Consider the following 19,751-nt stretch of genomic DNA (forward strand, 5'->3'; position numbering starts at 1 on the left):
GTAAGACAGCAAAGGAATATTGTTAACCGACTACAAAATAAATACGAAAACTTTTAATGCCCCCGGCTGCCGAGGCAAACGTTGAAAAATGCTTTGCCTTCCACACACACACACAAACACTCATGCATGCCACACACTCACACAGACACTCGTACACTCACACAGACAAGCAAAGGACAGCTGGGACGGACATGAACGTCTTCGGACTCATTGCCACTTGCAAAACCCAACTACATACAAACAGACAGACAGATTCAACTACACGAACACTTCGACGGGGCAAAGGGGGCAAGAAAGAGGGGGAGGGGAAGGGGAGGGGGAAGAGGGGGCGAGGCAAGTCCTTTATCTTGCTCTCGCTCTTTCCCTTCGCTTCCTTCGCTGTATGTGTGGGTGTGTGTGCGTGTGTAAGGACATATGCATGCGAACCCTTCGTCCTCACCCTTCGGCCCCATAACTCATCTATCAATTTTCACGTACTTGGACCGCAGTTGCCCCTTCCCCCTTCCCCCCGATTCACCTCATACCCCCCTCTTCTGCCACGCCCCCTTCGTTCCGTTGCCGCCCCCCACTTTTCGGGCAACTTGGGTTCGGCGATTGTGATTGTGTGGTGTTGTGCGCCTGGACCGAAGAAGGCGTCTTATTGCCAAAATGTTGCCCTTTGCCATCTTTCCCGTGGGCCAAAAAACTCGAGGAACAGTGGTGTCGAATTCAATGGGTTATTGAGAGATCACAGATGGTCAGAAAAAGAAATTAAATGGTGTCATAAAAAGCTTTAACAAAATTCAAGATGTTTCCCTAAATAATATTTATTGATTGCTAGTTTCCTTAAAAATATTTAGGTTTTTAAGATAACCATTAATAAAATTATCAATCTTATCTGCTGAACATCCCAATCAGTTATCAAGAATCTTTAAATTGAAAACCATTTTAAAGGATTCAGTTTTTTAAGGAGACATAACTGTTCTTTTAAAAAAAAAAAAAAAATTAAAAAAGTTCATATGATTTGCGTTCATATTAAAGATATTCCAAAGAAAACTATAAAATTATGTTCTAACTTTCCAATCCATCCATCAAAAATCCCTTTATGTAGCCCCACTGTTCTTTTGGTTGGTTTAAAACCGAACCCGACTCCTTGGGACCTGTGTACTTAAAGTTTTCTTCTCGACATCCGCACACTCACTTACCCGCACAACTACACACACACTCAGGCACACACACACACATACTCAGAGCACACAAGAACGGACCCAACAATGAAAGCTGACAGCCCCAAATGTCATTCTATCTTGGCGGTCATTAGAACGGAGTTCACAAGGTGAGGGGGGGAACGAAAGGGGGAGGAGGGGGAAAAGAGAGGAGAGGGGGAGGGGGAGGTGTCTAAGGACGAAAGGGGTGGTGAGCGATGTTGGTTCTTGGCAAGCAATTCGCTCCTCACTTCGTCTTTGGCCAAGATTATCTCCTTTACTTTTGGTGGCAAGAACTTTTTGCCCCCCTCCCCCTCCTCTCTCATTCCCCCTGCGATGTCCTTTATCCTGACTGCTCCTTCTTCTTCTTCTTCATCGTCGTCGTCGTCGTTGTCTTCTTCTTCTTCTTGGTTGTCTGTTCTATTCGATTCGGTTTTTTGGCTCGGTTCTGCATGAAGTATTTTACTCTTTTTCCATACACTCGCCATCACACACTTAAACACACACACACACACTCTTATACTTGTATTCGTACTCGTATTAACTTGGCCCATTGTTTTTCGTTGTCCTTGTTGCCTCATGCAACTAAACACACATAGATATAAGGGTTGCGTGTGTGTTCGAGAGTGTGTGTGTGTGTGTGTGTGTGCTATTGATGCGGCTAGTTTGATGTATTACCCCAAAAAACGAAATGTCTGTATCGCTTATGCGGGGTTCTAGACCCATGGAATGGAATAGAAATGGGCATTTTGGCATTTCGATTTAGTGGCCCACACACACACACTTGCACACACACACACTCACACTCACTCATGTATTTGTAGAGAGACAAACGATGATTACGCCATTCGCTTGCTCTCATTCTAACACACACACACACAGTCGAGCCTCTCTCTCTATCCCTTTTTTTCGGGGGACCTTCTGTCTCTTTCATGCGGGCCTTTTTATGGGCATTTTGTATAATACATCATCGACAAACATGTTTGCAAAGTGTGTACGAATATTATATGGGAATCTAACTTGTTGTTGCTTTTTGCGCACGCTTTCGCTCTCGTGTTTTCCTTATTTTCCGAAGGGGGGAAAGGGGGGGCGGTAAGGGGGGTTTGAGTGGGTGGCACTGGGAGGACTTGGAACAATTGCAAGGACATGTGCGATGGATGCTGACGTTGACGCCAATGGTGTCGGTAATGGAATGGCAATGGGCAACTGGGCAAACGGGCGTTTTGGGTGAAAATGCTTAGGCCGATCAGGGGGTCCAAAGGGGGGTAGAGGGGGCGGGGCGGTGGACTACGGCCAGCTGCTGATGGGGTTGGAGCGAAGATGGATGTTCGGCTGGGTGGTCGAGGGTCCGAAATGTATTCGCTTTGAATTATTCCAAAATATACAGCAGCCGAGTGGCAGCGACGCCAACTGAGGCAGCAAAAAAGTTTGCCCAAAGTTTGTCTCGGTGTGTGTGTGTGAAAATCCACATGGACATGTGTGCTGGTGAGTGTGTTTGGGTGTGTGTGTGTGTGTGGGGGGGGAGTTCGTCTCGGTTAGTTTGGCGTACAGTTTTGTGAATTTGAATTAAATGTACATAGTTTTAGATTGCGTAATTCATTAGTACAGGCTGCAGCCGGATGCTTAGCCACCATATCACTGGCCACCCACCACCCACCGCCCACTATGGAATCCCCCCACCCCCTCTCCCCTCTCCTCTCCCCCTCACCAAAAAAGGCGTCAGCACGCACGGCCAAATGATGAACGATGCGGTCGTATGTGGTTAACGTTGCCGGGGATTAGGCGATCAGGGGTTTTGGTACTGGGAGTGGGTGTGGGTGTAACTGTGGGTGTGGGTTACTTTTCCGATGTCTGCGGGGGTCGAACTGGGGAGGGGGTGGAGGGGATTTACTATGCTGATAGGTGTATGTGTGTGTGTGAGGGAAGGGGGGTTTTTAGATGCTGCAAGCATTCGTTGAATAGCTTAAATAGCTCAAGGAGTTCCAGTTCCATTCCCTGGACTACGCTTTTAAGACATAATTCATAAGGGTATAATCTCCTTAGAATTTGTTTTACATTTTAAAAAATACTTGTTCATGCCAGAATAAATTTTAATAAATTTTAAGAACTAAATAAGCTCAAGCTTTGTTTTCTTAAATTTAAATTTTCCTACAAAATGAAAATATATTTTTAAATTACGCCAAAAGGTATTTTTCTTTGCACTTTAATGTACCTTTTAAAGTCAATTATTTAAATGGTTGCTATTCAATATCAAATATCAAATTCAAATCAAAACTAACAACTGCAATTTTAATTAATATGTCTAAACTTGATTTGTAATCTAATTGAACGTTTTTTTCTATGACTTTTGATGTAAATATTAATTTAAATCCTGCCCTTTAATTTTCGAATTTCCATGTTTTCCATAAAAACTATATTAATTTCGACTCCCCTACAGGGCAAAACTAATTAGTACCTGCTTTATTCCCATAACAGCGCCATTCCATTGAAGGGGATTTAAAGTCAGCATGCAGAACCCCCTTTCCACTTGTGTTTCAATGGGGAACAATGCTAATCTTTCTTCAGCTGCCTGCGGATCCTTTGCGGTTGTGAGCAGCTGTTGAAAGGACCTCCTCCGTATGAAATAAGAGTCGAGTCAAAGATGAATTGCTTCAGTCAGTGGTCGAACGTTTCCACATCCTTTGCTCCATTTCCTACCCCACTCCCTTACCTCCTCGCTTTTCCCCCCACAAACCCCCTCACTTTCAGGCTTTTCAAACCGATGAATCGCTGTCCTTCCCGCTCGCTACACATCCATCTATCCAACTATCCAACTATCCATCCCAACATCTATCCATCGGTCCTTTCCATCGAACACTTGCGCACTATTTACGGTACAATTTATTACTTTATGAGCAGTGAAATAGTCGCCCCTGCTGTGCGAACCCCCCCTCCCACTCCGCCCTACGCTCCTGCCTTTGTTTACGGACCAACGATTGTATTTAACTTCATTGGGTTGGTGGGCTGATGGCTTGATGGGTGGTTGGGTGTGAATGAAATGCGATGGTAATGAATGTATGAATTTAGAACGCAACTGAAAACCGGCGAGACAGTCGGTCGAGATAGTTTTTGTTCCCCATCCCCTTCCTTCCCCTCCCCCTTTACCCTCCACCCATGACCAACCCCCCACCTCTTTTTTAACCATTTCCCCCCCTGCTTCCGCCCCTTCGAATTCATCATCAGCAGGCGATGCGGTTGGTGGAAGGACAGGAAATGAGTAGAGGAAGTTTTAGTTTCATATTCGCACGGTTCAGGGGCGTAGTGTGGGTGGGGGGTTATTCAAAAAAGGGGTTTTGCTGTGGGGGGTTGGCGGTGCAGGTTTCGGGGGGTTTTGTAGATTGGCGGTGCTTGGGCGCTGGCGATGTTGGCACTGCGGTTTGAGGGAGATTGGGTTGGTTGGCAGGCTAAAAATGGGGGGTAAATAGGGAGTAATGGCATGCTGTAGCTCTATCTCTCTCCCTCTCGCACACTTTGCTATGCGTGGCTAGCTCTTCTCTGAATGTATGTGTATGTGTGTGTGGGTTTTAGAAAGTTTGAATTGTATTGAAATTGTATTTTGTTAAAATTCATGTTTGTTATTGCTGTTTTAGTTGTTGTTTGGTTGTCGTTGGCCAACCATTTTGTCGGCCTGTCTAGCTCTCTCTTTCTCGCACTTTAGATGAGCTCCTCTTAGTTTATGTATGTGTATGTGTGTGTGAGTGTTTGATTGCGGCACACTGGGCGTATGAGTAATTTCATTTGACTGCCTCTCCCGGCTTTTCGGTTTCTGCGTGTAATTCACTGACAAAAAGTGATAAATTCTTTTTGTTCTACAGTTTAGATGGCAATATATAAATAGTGCAAAATAATATAGAAATATGCAGAAAATAGGAGGGGTTGGGTTAAACTAAATCAATAAAAACACTGCACGAAAAACTGGACATTTAATACAGATTTGTATCGGTTTTATGCGCCGTTATCTGGGATTTCTTTCTCTTTATTTTTTGGGGAGGGGAGAAGTACTCACACCGCTTTTTTTTTGGTGTTTGGGTCAAATGCTGGACAGTGAAAGGACTTGGGGAAATACATCATCGACACGTTCGCCGGGCGGCATAACGAACCCCTAAATCCCCACGCCCCTTTCACACCGATTCGGCGCCCCCTTTTCGCCCACTTAGGCGCAGGATTCGATCGCACAAATTGCTCATTGCTGAGGAAATATTTGCAATAAATTTAGTTTATGGCGTCGGCTGTTGGCGCTCGAATGCCCGCCTGACTGACACCCCTGCGCGACCCCCCTCCTTTCGCACGAACCTCCGCCCATGACCCATACACACACACACACGCACACTTAACCTCGTTGTACGAGGTGGCCGCCTGTCAAAGCCTAAATTATATGCGAATGTGTGTGCGTGTTTTTGTGTGCGAGAACGGGATATTTGGAAATATTAAAATGCAGAACCCACCCGCACATATGTAAGTGTGTACGTGTTGGTTTATTGATGTAATATCCTTCAATTATTATGGATATTTGGCGCATTCCCGCGCACCTAAATTGTGATGTATCGAAAGGGGGAAGGAGGGGAAAAAAGCGAGGGGGAACCGCAAAAGAGTTATTTCTGTTCGGTGTCCGTCCCTTAATTAACTGACCTCCAGCATGGCCTGTCAACTAACCCCTCTTACTTTTATCCTCCAACAGCAACAAAAACAACAAAAACAGCAGTCAAATCCCAGCAATTGGGATGTGAAAGACACACAGAGAGATCTGAAGGAAATGAAATGCAAACAAATGCTGTGTCTTGTGTGCCTGTGTGTGTGTGTCTGTGTGTGAAAAGGATATGTAAGAGGAAGAGGAAGAGGACGCTGAGTGGAAGCGCTCCTTTTCAAGGGGTGAAGTCGATGGGCAGCAACTACTTTCGCATGTGCGGCAATAATTCATCCATTAAAAGGGATATCAGTGCGTCAGAGGTGGACGACGAAAGGGGGGAAAGGGGGAAGGGGGAGGGGGGTTCTGGGGCAAGCTGAGACCTCTCCACAGAAAAGACAAGACGCAAGACGAAAGCAGATCCGGTGGCATCGGGGTCAAATGGAAAAAGGCCGAGCCGAAGCAAGTTTTCGCCTTCCGTTTGAAAACCGCACGCACACATGGAAAACCATCCGTTTCAGCTTCTAAACCTTTCCTAATGCACTTGGGAAAAAACCATTAAAGAAAAAGAAACTTAAGAAAAATCTAAGAAATGAAATAGAGTTTTAATATAGGTATTTAACTTGATTTAATTAATTTTTTATATAAAATTTCTTTAGTTAAAGTTAAATTCAGAGTGCAACTTTGTATTTAATTTAAAGTGTTAGTTTAACTTTTATTTTAATTTCTGAAACAAGACACCTTTTGCGATATATTTATATAGTATCTAAATGAAATATAATTTAATTGTATATTTTATATTCAAATTTAGGTTTTGGACCAAATATTACAGAAAATCACAACAAATTCATCTTTGAATATCTCTTCCTACAAAACATGTTTCTAAAATGTTATTAAAATGTATTTAATTTTTTGGTAAGAGTAAGTTATAATAGCATTTTATATTTCTAATTTGAGCCATAATTTTTCTACACTGCAGCTATCAATAGAGGCTGCCAGCGAAATCCGAAGCTGCTTGTGATAAGCGAAAAATGCCGACAGATTGCAGGCGCCGAACGAAGTGGAGCCGAAGAACCGAACAAGAAGGCCAAAAGGACTTCAAATGGACTCGGCTGGGGACTCAACTCTAGACTCACACACACACTGAAACACTCTCACACACAGACACACACACACACATGGCCGGCATCCATATGGATTTATGTAAATTCTATGCCCAAAAATGACCTTTTTGCCAAGGTAGAATTTGCGGTGCGGGGGCAAAAGAGCTCTGTCTTTGACTTTTGTAATATTTTCGTTGGAAATAAATTCGCATTTGAAACGGATTCGTATTCGTATTCGTAGTCCTATTCGGATTCGTGTTTGGATTCGGTGAACGAAATCCTTAAGCATACAAGTGTGTGGAGACGGTCCGTGTGGCCAGATGGATGCTTTGTTGCTACATACGACCACTTGAATTTAAAATACAACGTGGCAAAAAGGGCCGTTCGCATCCCAGCATCTCATCTCAACCCTTTTGAATTTCTCGGCGAGCGAACGAAATTCAACCCTGCCCAAAAACGAAATAGTTTTGAGCAAAACTTTTGCATTTGGAAGCCCACTTTCCTCCCACTTTTCCACTTTCCCCCCGCTTTCACCAAAAATACTTTTGTGTCTGTGTGAGTTAAGCTCAAGTAGAACAGCGGCAAGAAGCAGAGGGAATTTTGTTTAAATTTAATGTATTTCCTATGGCAAACACTTGTCCACTCCCCAACCACCGAAATGTCCAAGAGCGAGATGGATATAGCGATGTCCTGTCCTGTTCCTACATACATAATAATAATGGTTTTTCATTTCCATTTTTCGCATCTATTTCCAAACTGTGTATTTGTGTGTGTGTGTGTGCGTGCAAAACAATTTCATTTGAAGTTTAAGCAGAAAATTAGAATTTTCAAGTGTTGCAATGGGTTTGCCTTATAGTATGTGGAAAACCTGTCCGTTGTCCGTTGTCCGCTGTCCGTTGCTGGGTTTTCTGGTTTTGGTTTTTCCTTCGAGAGACTCCCCCTGTAAGTGTGTTTGTGGGTGGATGCGTCTCTGTGTGTGGGTGTGTGTGTGTGGGGCGCACAATGACATAATCCCTCATCTACATAAACATTAGAGCGGGAATTTAACTCAAAAGTTTTTAGTTTCGGTTTCGTTTTCGGTCCATCCCCCGATTTCAATGTGTGCATAAGTGTATGTGAGTGTGTGTGTGTGTGTGTGTGTGTGGGCCCAAAGTGTCTCCGGTTCTGGCACTTTTGCCACTTTGTTGCCCAGCTTTTCCCATATATCTAATTGTATAGGCCAGGGGATATCCAACTTATGTACTCCAACGAGCACCCACACACTCATTCCACTCATTCGCATTCACATTCACATTCATTCAACCAACACTCACTTGAGTGTGACGTGCAGCAGATGGAGTTTTTGAAATTAATTTGATAACATTTTTGTTTTGTTTAGTTTCCGAAGCCGGGCGTGGCATCGGTCTACTATCCAAAAAATATATATAAAATATATACCGCCAGGATTGCATATTTATTTGAAAATTATCTGCAACTATTTCGGAACAAAGTTGCTGAAAGCGTAAATCTTTTGTGTCAAGAAGTTAAGAAACAACTCGTTAATGATTTTTTTGAATTTAAGTTCAAGTTAAGTGGCGTGAAAATGACTTGAGATTCAGAAAAATATTCCTTTTTAATCCTTTCAGTTCATCTTTATTGACTAATGATTAATCTCAATATAAATAATTACTCTCTAAGAACAAATAATTTCATAATACCAATACTCATTTTGAAATGCTAAAATGACCCTTTATCATTTAAATCACTTCATTAGAGCCATAATACTCCAGGGATTAATTCGAATTAAAAAGTAATAAATGTCGGACTTCTATGTGGTCTCTTGCCATCATATAATTAAAGGAAATGGATTTCCTTCGCTTAAGAAACCGCTTCATGAGCGGGGATCATCAACCTTTCCCCCCAATTTCCCCCTGGCCATCGACTTCGGGATGACATAACAATGTCTTGGACAAGGATACATTGAAGCGATTGAAGCTGAACCGAGATACAAGGATACGGGGATACAGGAGATACGGGGGATATAGGGATACGGATACATGCGACAGACGCACGCACTGCAAATGTATTTCCAATCATTTTACTCATTATCCGGGCAAAAGTTTTGCGGCCCCCATGTGTGTTAATGTGTGTGTGTGTGTTCGGACTCTACTTGAACATTTTCATGTCCTTCGCTCATTTGCAGCAGCTTGAAGGGGGATGAGGGGGGCAGAGGGGGTGGGCTAGTGTGGCAGTGTGGGTGGGGGGTGGGGAGGTGTTCTTATTTTTTGCGCTGGCCACACTAGGCGCGGTGAGTCCTGTCGGAGGAACAGGACCCCGCAGATATAGCAACTATGTATATAAGTGTGCGGCGTGTTGGCGTTAATGGTTCTTGATGAAATGAAATAATGGGTGCGTTTATTCACGTAATGTATTTGTATTTGTTACAGCAACAACAACAACAACAACAAGAACAACAAGAGGAACAAGAACAGCAATAGCACCACACATATTTACAATAATAACACAGCTCGTAAAATGAATAACTGAATGGAATGATTGAATGCCGGATGGAATGAAAGCGGCGCCCACCCAGCGGGAAAGTGAGAAGTAGGTTTTTAGAAGTAGGTTTTCGGTTTTAAGACTACTGGAAATCCTGCTTCTTTTAGCAGGCGTAGGGGTAGGAGTTGAAAATTTTGGTCCGCTAAATAAGGGTGGGTTTCTGAAACCTGTGGATTTTTACATAGAAACCTCCTTTACCCCTTCCTTTTGTGTGTCACCCCCGTGTATTTTGAAAGGAGAGACGGCAAAAATGTAAGGGGTGAAGGAGGTTTTTGCCCTTCCGCTTGTATGAAGAAATCTCTGGAAAATAGCATATCTTCCACATCGTTTTTCCCGCTGGGCAGGCGACGCCGACAAAGGGCAGCTAACAAAACGCTTTTCGTTAGTTTTCATTATTTTCCGCATTTAAGCGTATTTATTCCGTTGTTAATCGAATTTATTAAATGCAAACACGCCAACAAATGGCGTCCAGGACTTTATATACACAGAGCGCAAAAGCGGGGGAACTCGGCACGCACCTTTTTCGTTGGCCACCCACCTTTTCACCTTTTTGGGTTTAAGCCAAACTGGGTGCGTTTTGTTTGCCCCGAGAAGTAATGTTTCTCGCATGCCGATTGCCCTTCCTGCCGGCTGCTAATTTTACGCATTTCACGCAGCTCCACGAGAATGAGGAGGGGGAGGGGGAAACACCCTCCAAGATCCTGGAAGCGTACGTCATTAAATGTCTCTATTGCCGGGTCTAACAGCCACAACACACACACACACACACACCTAAGTGAATTATCCCCGGCGCAGATTCTAATCCTTTGTAAGGCACTTACTTTCAGTTGGCAGATTTACCAAGAAAATACAATTAAGGTGTGCGATGCAATTGCACAACCATAATTTAAACAACTAACTAGTCAGTCAGTTGGTTGTATGTTTAAATTATTAATTACCTTTAAAACGTTTTTGTTAATTCTAATAATCCTTTTACCAACTAAGAAATTTGAAAGATACACATTTAAATAATATTAATATGATCACTGGTGTGATTTTACTTTTAATTTTACTTAGAATGTTTAGAAGCAGAAAGTGAAATAATTCTAGTGAAGGTTTTTTTTTGCATTTTGAAACTTTTTGACTGCCTTCTAGCAACTAATTGTAAGCTCTTTGCTATCAATGCAAGTAATGACAAATGCTGACAAGCGATTTAATCACCTAAACCTCAGCAAATGTACTTCAAACCATATTTTTTTTTTTTTAGAGATTTTCGTTGCAGTCCAAAGAAATGGCATTCATAAGATGGACAGAGAGCTCAAAAAAAAAAAAAGGAAAAAGAAAGAACTGCATTTGTGAGCAGCTGGCAAATGGAGCCCAACCGAATCAAATTGAAAGAAACTTTGCGCATTAGCTTCCAAATGCCAAAATGCCCAGCGACAGACAGACAGCGCCAGTTGGTCCGGCCAACTTTGGTACCGCCTTGGCCACGCCCCCCTTTCCGCCCCTCGACTTCCGGAAACTTTTGCATTTCGGTCTGGCCAAGAAATGAGCAACTGGCCTCATATGTCAATGGTTTCTCTCTGTTTTTTTTTTTTTATTTTCAGCATTGTTTGCTTGCATTTTTATTCGCCCACGCGAAGATGGCGCCAACTGCAGTGTTCGCACCTATTCGTAGTGCCAGGAATCCTTTTTACCCCTTTTCAGATTTAGCTGATTTGAAGTAAGTCATCCTCCTTCAGACCTGTCACACACACATCCAAACACACACCCATACACACACACCACCCCTTTGCTGTTATTATTTTGGCCGCCATTTATTTGCTGTCAATGTTTGGGGAACCCACTGAGCCACCCACTGAACCACCCACTGAACCACCCACCTGACGTGGCCGCAGCCGCCGGCCTGGCTGTCCGCTTTCTTTTTTTGTCTCCCCGATATCATTTTCATTTTAAAATGTCCTCGGCAACGACAGCGAAGACGCCTCCTAGCAAGAGTCCAGCTATCCTCAGTCCTGCTTTCTTCTCCACAGTTCTATGTTCTATTTTTCACTGAGGGAAATCCTTACGATTTAAGAGTTTCTTTTAAAGTAGTTAAAATATAAAAAAATAAAAATTTTAAAATATGTTTCAATTTAAAAATGTATCTTTTACTTTTAAGTCTCTTGTTTCTTGTTCTTTGGTAAAAGGTAACCATGTTAGTTACATTTAGTTCTCATATTTATATATTTGTATATATCCAACCATAATTTCTGAGGGTTCTTTGATATCTCAAATTAGTAAATTTAAAAACCAATCTAATAATTTAAGTACTGCTTCCTTGAAAAGCTAATACCAATATGTTGATTTGTAAATTCATCCGCAAACAATCAGCAAAATGTAGTTTTACAATCCCTGCTACAAAAATAAGATTATTGTGTTTCAACCACAAAATCCGAAATTGTTTCGAGTGCATGTTTTGCCATGTTATTCTAGTCCTTTTTGTGCCAGCTCCTCGAAGACAATTTGGGGCTAGGACTCGGTTTTTGGCCAGGCCGGGGCCACTTTATAAATGTTTCTGCAATGGATTTTTGCAAAGTAAACTTTTTGCTCCTTTTGCTCGTTCGTCTTTTGTAGTTTTTCGGGGCCCGCATCTGATTGCGAGTGTGTGACATTTGTGGGGGCGGAGTGTGGAGTGGGGGGGAGTGGCAAGTAAATATATTAAAATGCAAACCCAACTCATATTACCGAAGGCCAGGATTGAGGGGCGGACAGGACTTCAGCTCCGAAGTCCTTGCGCACACATGTGCGCAATTTCCAAGTCCGTTTTCGGCCATTGGCAATGCCCACCAAATAAATCGAATGCACAAAAAAGCAATAAAACGAAATAAAATCTAAATATGTATGCTCTCGAGTGTCGCCCTTTTTTCCAGGAAAAGGGGAAAGGGGGGAAAATGTGGGTGGAGATGACAGGGAAAAACAGAAGGCGGGCACAAGAAGAGCAAAAAAAAAAAAAAAAAAATAAAAGAAAAACTTATCATTTTTATCATTGCGCAAAAGTTTATCCTTTTTGGCTCGGGCCGTTAATATTTTCGATTCGGATTTCGAAATGGCCAAAAGTCCCAGGACCGCCCCTTTTTACCGTTACTGCTCGGAATTTCAAATGACTTTGGCTCGTTCCGAAGCTTATTGAATGTTTATGCTTTATTAAATTTGATTTCTCCTCTCTGCACCGCCAACGTCTTTTCTCCATTCAGTCAAGTCAGTCGGTCGATGGGTCTTACTAAACTGACCAAGTGCTGGCCAACATTTGTTGCAATGATCTATGTGCCCTGAATATTAAACGACACTCGGGGCTTAGAGCGAGCTGGGGAAAACCGGTCCAAGGATGAAACTCAGTTCGGCTCTGAAGCCAGGGCTATTATCATTTTAATGCGCGTTAAATGCGACATTTGCGACATCGGACAAAGTGCGTGTCATGTGCTTAAGAGCACAAACAACCCGAAAGGAGGCAGGAATAAGGATCTTATCGAATCATATTTGTAACGCATTTCCTTACACTGAGAATAGGGGTATTAAAAAAGTGGATAAAAGTGAATGCTTATTATAACAGTAACAGTAACTTTTGAAATATATAATCTACATAACAAAGTGTGAAGTTAAAAAAAAACAATTTAATAATCACCCAAATTGGTTCAAGTAGAAACCAATCTGATATTGACAATTAAAATTATCTTAATGATGTGACAAACACTTTCTACAAAAAGAGTATAGGATATCTTTGATATTTTATACTACTTTTTAAACATTATCATATCAAAGTGCCTAAAAAACAGGCCCATAAAACTTCCCCCAGTGCAACTTATCTGCACATCCTTCCGCTTCACAATCGAATGGTAATCATAATCACAATAATCGTAATAGCAATGGCCGTAGTTATGTCGATAGCAATAGTGTTTTGGTAATGGCAATAATCATTTTTTGTCGTCCGTTGTGAAGAACATTTGCACATACGTGAATGGCCGGACATTACGTACCCCAAATCGAATGTGTTTATAATCACACGCCGAATGTCCTGGCCAACAGTTGCTACATATCCTTGGCCTAATGCGACACGTGCTCCGCGCATATTTCTTGGCACTCTGGACGGGATTGGGAGTGGGATTTCACTGGGATCTACTGGAGTTGAGGTTCTAGATTCAGGATTCTGAATTCTGGTTTCTGTTTCTGTTTTCTGGACCAGCGACAGTTGGTTATGGGCCTAATGATTACCGCCCATATGGGTTGGTCAGCTCGTTAGGATCGAACATCGGCCAAAATTAAGCTTGTTTATTATTCGTTAAGGATATAGAATATGGGGATATTCGATTTGGTCACTTGTGAGTTTCACTGCTTAAATGCTAGACTAATTCTACGGCTTAGGAAGATATTTGTAATAGTTTTACACATGAATATTGAATGCAATATATATGCCATAAACCGATAAATGCCCAAAAATAATTTTAATTTTTTTAGTGCAGCCAATTGTTGATTTAGATTGATTTTTATCGGCTTGTCATTTTTGTTTAGTTAGTTACATCCTACAAATTTTACAAAATAATGCAAATCATATACAACATTATTGTTTTCGTTTGCTTTTGAAATAATACAGAACAGGCAAACATTCGATTAATCGATAAAATCGTTTTAAATTTGTATACAAAATTGTTTTTATTTCTTACTGCACTCCATTCTTTTTGTTGTCTTAAAAATATCAGATATTCGATTTATGCCAATTAGTTTTGTTTTTGATAAGGTGAGCTCCCTAATTGTTTATCGATAAATCGACAGTTAGTTACTATGCAAAACAGTCTGGCAAAATGCAAATCATATGTGTAATCTTTTTTGTTTTTGAACACTCTTGTTCCAATCGCTTTGTAAATCATACACAAGAGGCAAATATTCAATTTGGTTCCGTATAATAAAGTGTAAACGAATGGCAAGCTCGTAATTGATATATATAATTGAAGGATATTGAAATGGAGGACTGGACTTACCGAAATCACTGTTGATGCCGGAGGGTCCTGGCAGAAGACCAGGAATTCCCTGCAGGCCGAGGAATGCATTGGGAAACGAGTGCGAGCGCTGATTGTCGATCCCGTCGAGGGTGCCATCGTGCTGACCATCACCTCGATCCGACGGCTCCGTGTCGCTGCTGTTCGAATCCTCGCCCGCACTTTGGCCGAGATCGTGTTTCTGGAGTTGAAGAAAAAATCAAGTTTATAATCTAAGGAGTTTCGTAAAAACAAAAAAATTATAACTTATTCATTACAAATTGCATAAATCATTGAAATTTTTAAGGTTTAGCAATTTGCGATTACAAAATATAATATAAAGTAGCAAAATTTGCTTAAGCTTTTTATAATATCTGAAGTAATATAAACTAGTCCGAAAACAAAACATTTTAAAGTGGCCATACTTGTTTTTTTGCAAACTTAGTGTTTGCTACATTTTATGATTGGTATTTTATGGTTACTTGGATTTAAGTTAGATTTAATAACATAATCCTAAAATATGTTTGGGTTAACCCACCTGATTGGCCTGCTGTCCGTTGCTGTTTTCCAGAGCCTGTCCGAGTAGCGATTCCCTCAACTCCATGTTGCGTTCCCGATCCTTTGAGGTGTCTCGACCGCTCCTGTTTCGAGTCAGGGGATGTTGTCCTGCCACAGGGAATTCCCGATCGAGCAGCAATCGCTCCGGACTGATGCCATGTTGGGCCCTAAACAAATCGGCGCTCTTGATGCGTTTCTGTGGCGGCGGCGTTAAATGGCTCTTCCGACTGCCCTCCATTTCACCCAAATCCCAGTGATTGCTGCTGCTGGCCTAAAATAGGAGATAAATAAAAGGATAATGGATAATGATTAGTAAAAGTCTGGTGAAGAGCAACCAAGTCGAGTGTAAAGCATTTCTTGGAACTGCACACTTTACTTTGCTGGGATTGGGATTCGGGTTTCTTACGGGCGACGCTGCCGACGATGCTTTCAGCTCCTGAATGGCGGGCGTACCGCTCGTACCGCCAATGGGTCCGCTGGCACTGTTGCTATTTCCGCTGCTGCCGCTCGCTGTTGCTGCCGCTGCTGCTGCCACGGCGGCGGTTAGGGAAGCGGCCGCTGCTGCCGCTGCCACTGCACTGGAAGCGGTAACCGGTGGCGGAATTGGTGGCGCACTAAACGGTGAATTCAGGCTGCTGTTCAGGGATCCACTGTTGTTGTTGTTGCTGCTGCTGTTGTTACTGTGGTTGTTGTTGCTGTTGCTGCTGCTGCCACTCGTTTGATTTTGCGGCAAGTAGCTGCTGATTTTGTTGTGGTTACTGCTCTCCGATAAATTGTTGTTATTGTTGCTGCTGCTGTTGTTGTTGTTGCTGCTGCTGTTGCCACTTGTGTTGCTGCTGCTGCTGTTGTTATTGTTGTTGTGACTCAAGGCAGCAGACAGGGCCTTCGAGTAGGGATAACCGCCGTTGACATCCGCCAAACCGCGAATCTGCAGCAGGTGTGCGGTCTTCAGGAAGTCGGGCAACTGTTCGTGGCTCACGTTCACCTCGCCATTGTACATAAAGCTATGGGAAACCAGGGGAGAAATCAACCATGAATCAAGTGATTTAATAATTTAAGTGGGGATATTTGAAGGTGCAAAAAAAGTACATTGAAGAGTTCAATGCTGAAGCATTTAAGGCTTAGTAAGGCTGAAAGATTATCAAGTTATTATCATACAAAAATTTAGTAGGACTTCTAAGCATGACCTTTGTTTTTATAATTTTTTTAAGCAAAAACAAAAAAAAAAACTATAGTAAGGATACATTTTACAGTTGCATACATTTAATACAATACGTTTAAAAGGTTATGACTTTAAAACTGTAAAAATGAGTGGGCATACATTTACTAAAAGCAAATACCGTTATAAAGGTTTACATAAGTGATGCTATAATACTAAGATACGTATACATTTTAAAGCAATATCTTGATCTACAATATATCATGAAAATTGGACCAAAGAAATACAAAGAAATCTTTTTAATTAGTTTCTTTAAGTTAGTTTCTTGCCAAGAGATGTTAGTAACCATATGTAATATAGAGAAATTAATTTTTCTTTATCTCAAATTTATTGTTTATGGAGCCCCCACTGCATTATATCCCAAATGAGGATTTAAATAAAGGATTTCGAATTATACTCACCTCAGCAGATTCTCCACATCGTCGCAGCGGACGTCGCGCAGGATGACGATCGGGTGCTCGCAGGGATTGGCCTTGAGCAGCCGGCGGAAGTAGGGGCTGCAGGCGCTGAGGACGACCTTGTGGGCGGTGAAGGAGCGTTCGTCGCAGGCCAGCGTCACGTCCACGAAGTCCTCCTCATCCCGCAGATGCCGGAAGGAGCTGAGGATCGAGCTCTGGAAGTCGTTCCACTTGAGGGCATAATGCTGCTGGTGCTGCGAATTCTGTTGCTGCTGCTGCTGCTGCTGATGGTGTGAGAGGTTGAGGGAGGAGGGCGGGGGCGTGGCCGGCGAGAGGGCGGAGCCGGTGGCGGCCATCGACAGCGAGGAGAGGGAGGAGAGGGCGTGGGCGGCGGCGGCGGCGGGAAACGGAAACGGAGGAGGTCGCCGGCGGCGGGGGCTCCATTTTGACCACGCCCGCGTTGTTGTTCTCCGCCGTCTGCAGCTGTGTGGATTCGGTCATTTAAGTGGACCTCGTCTCGCCGGTCTTAGGGATTCCAATTGCCGGAGGAGGACTGTCTTCCTAATGGCTCCCCTCGTCGTCGTCTTTTGTGGGCTAATTCCTTGGCTATTGTCACACAAAAGCCTTTGCTTTTCACTATTGTGTGTGTAGTTCCCTTCTTCTGTTATTTTTTTTTTGTTTTTTGTGGTAGCCTGGCAAATATTTGCAGTGCCCGTCCGAGTGTGTGGATTTTCCGGCTTCTCTGCTAATTCGGCGGCAGCCTCGCACGGCCTTTGTCCATTTTCACCGGACTCTGTTTGCCGCGGCGCCCATGGACGGAGCTATTTGCTATTAGCTAAAGCTGCAATACAACAAAAAAAAAAGAATCGAAATTAGGTTCAGTCTTCGCGTGGCTCAAATCCAAATACAATTGCTAGGGCAGGTGGGCCAATCATTAAATATTATTACCAATTATTCATACATAAGCAGCGGGACTGGGACGCGGACTGCCGCTGGATCCGCGGTTGGTCTAATGAAACCATTAATTACACCACCGGACCCTTCGAACCTCCAAAACCTCCGAACCAGCGAACCTCCGAGAGCGACCCACTTGTCGGGGGCATTAGACGCAAATCAATTTAATTTAACCGTTTACAAGCCACAAAACAATCGACCTGAAGTTGCCCGCCACTCCAAAGATCTTTGACTTACACTTGCAGAAAATTATATTAAAAGGTGAAACAATTGAATTAATTAAAAAAAACTTCCTCTTCAAAATTTTCTAGAATTTTATTAGAATTATTTTGAAGTTTGTTATGAACATTTGGATCTTAACTTTGATAACAATTATTTATTTTAAAACATCTCCCATCAATTGTATTTTCCTATTGGACAAGACAAGATATATGAACTCTACTTTTTAGTTTTTAAAGAAAGTATTATTCTGTAGATAATAAAATATCAATACGCTGCACAAAAATACTCCTTTATATTATACAAACCCTGATTAATTTTTCAAGTGCACAAAATAATTGTACAAGATCATTAGAAGAGGTAACCAACAACAATCCATCCATCTTCACATGAGCTGCCGTTCTCCTTACAAGAAGAGGGGAAAAAACCAACCTGATCGATGTACCACCATCAAAATATTTATAAACGCATATATCTCTAGGTTTCGGGTTCATCTCGTCGCTGGTCTTGGATTACGATCACTATGAAGATTCGGATTACATCTTTTGCCATCGGATAATATTAGGAAAGGCGGAACTTCCCAGCCCAAATAGCTTATTCCCTCACAAATTCTATGGCTGCAATTGGCGCCTGCAGTTGCAGGTTGGTAATTTTTCATGGTACATGTGGAATTCCGCTCGAAAATCATGTTCACAATTTCCATGGGTACTCACTCACTTACTCACTCTTTTGCGGCACTGACTCACGTCGGCAATTGATTAATGATGGGGTATTTTAAACTCGATTATGGCCATCACTTTTGGCCGTGACTAAGACGATCGAAGGAGGCTGGCCAGCAATGCACCCATTTCATTTGAAGCTGGTGAAGCACTTGGTAAGGGTTAATTGCGCAATGAGTGAACGCCGAGCAGTGTAATTAAAATAGTTGGGGAATTCCAAAGTATGAGTGATTAACAGAGCCTTTCTCTATACTAACACTTTGTCTTTACAAAACCTTATAGATGTACAATAAATATATTGAGCATTACATTAGATCGAGCTAAAGTAATCGAAGAAATTTGAGATCAAAAAAATATATTTTTTGAGTTTGTTGACATTTAGCAAGGGATTGAGTGGTAAAAAACTTAGGGATTGTTTAGTGTACTAACTTTCTATAAATCTTGAGTAAATGTAAAATAAATACAGGTTATATTTTGATAAGATTTCTTTAAAATAATAATAATATTAAATAATAAATAATATTTAGAAACATCCTGAGACAAGTGTTGTTTTTTTTTGGTGTTCTTGGAAAGTCTAGAACCAATACCCTCTGAAAAAAAAACATTACCAATGAGGTAGGCTGACACCCCCTATCAAACCATTTGCGTTGCTTTGCGCTTCGCTGAGCTGCGTGCATTTGTTTGCGCTAATTTATGAAGTAACCCAAAACAATTTCATCATAACACATTTGCTGGCAATTATTTCGTTTATTGAACAAACATTCGAAGCGCCTCGCCTCGCACATCGCATAAATTCGGGGGGGAGGAGGAGGAAGGGGAGCGGGGGGAGGGGCAACTGCCATACAATAACTAACCCGGCCAAGACACAACGAAATAAAACAACAGATAGTTTCCGGCTTGGTAACCGAAAAATATGTAAATGAATGGGGCACGGGGCAAAAAAGGCAGCAACAAATACGCTTTTCACATGTAATCAGCAGGATGTGTGTGTGTATAGAAAGTGTGTGTGTGTGTGTGTGTGTGTGTGTACAGGACGCAATTGCATTCAGCATGCCACACTTCAAATGTTCAACTTTCAAATGGCAGCGCAGTGGCAACTGCCTAAAAACAAAACATTTCACAATTTGCGTTGAACAACAAAACCCAGTTCGTTTTGGCAGCCAAAAAAGGCCAAAAGCTATTTGTATGTGTATTAGTATTTCTGT

General features: G+C 42.2%; 1 protein-coding gene across 1 annotated transcript in view; it reads right to left on the bottom strand.

Moving 5' to 3' along the window:
- The window catches only part of LOC108100032 (protein abrupt), a 53,626-nt gene that overhangs the window by 12,843 nt on the left and 21,032 nt on the right, over positions 1–19,751 (bottom strand). The window contains 5 exon segments of the mRNA XM_017203750.2: positions 14,483–14,681; positions 15,018–15,308; positions 15,414–16,041; positions 16,658–17,055; positions 17,057–17,495. Coding sequence (XP_017059239.1) covers positions 14,483–14,681; positions 15,018–15,308; positions 15,414–16,041; positions 16,658–17,055; positions 17,057–17,155 — 1,615 coding nt within the window. The 5' untranslated portion in view covers positions 17,156–17,495.

The sequence above is a fragment of the Drosophila ficusphila genome, unplaced genomic scaffold (genome assembly GCF_018152265.1).
Source record: "Drosophila ficusphila isolate 14025-0441.05 unplaced genomic scaffold, ASM1815226v1 contig_855, whole genome shotgun sequence".
Taxonomy (NCBI): domain Eukaryota; kingdom Metazoa; phylum Arthropoda; class Insecta; order Diptera; family Drosophilidae; genus Drosophila; species Drosophila ficusphila.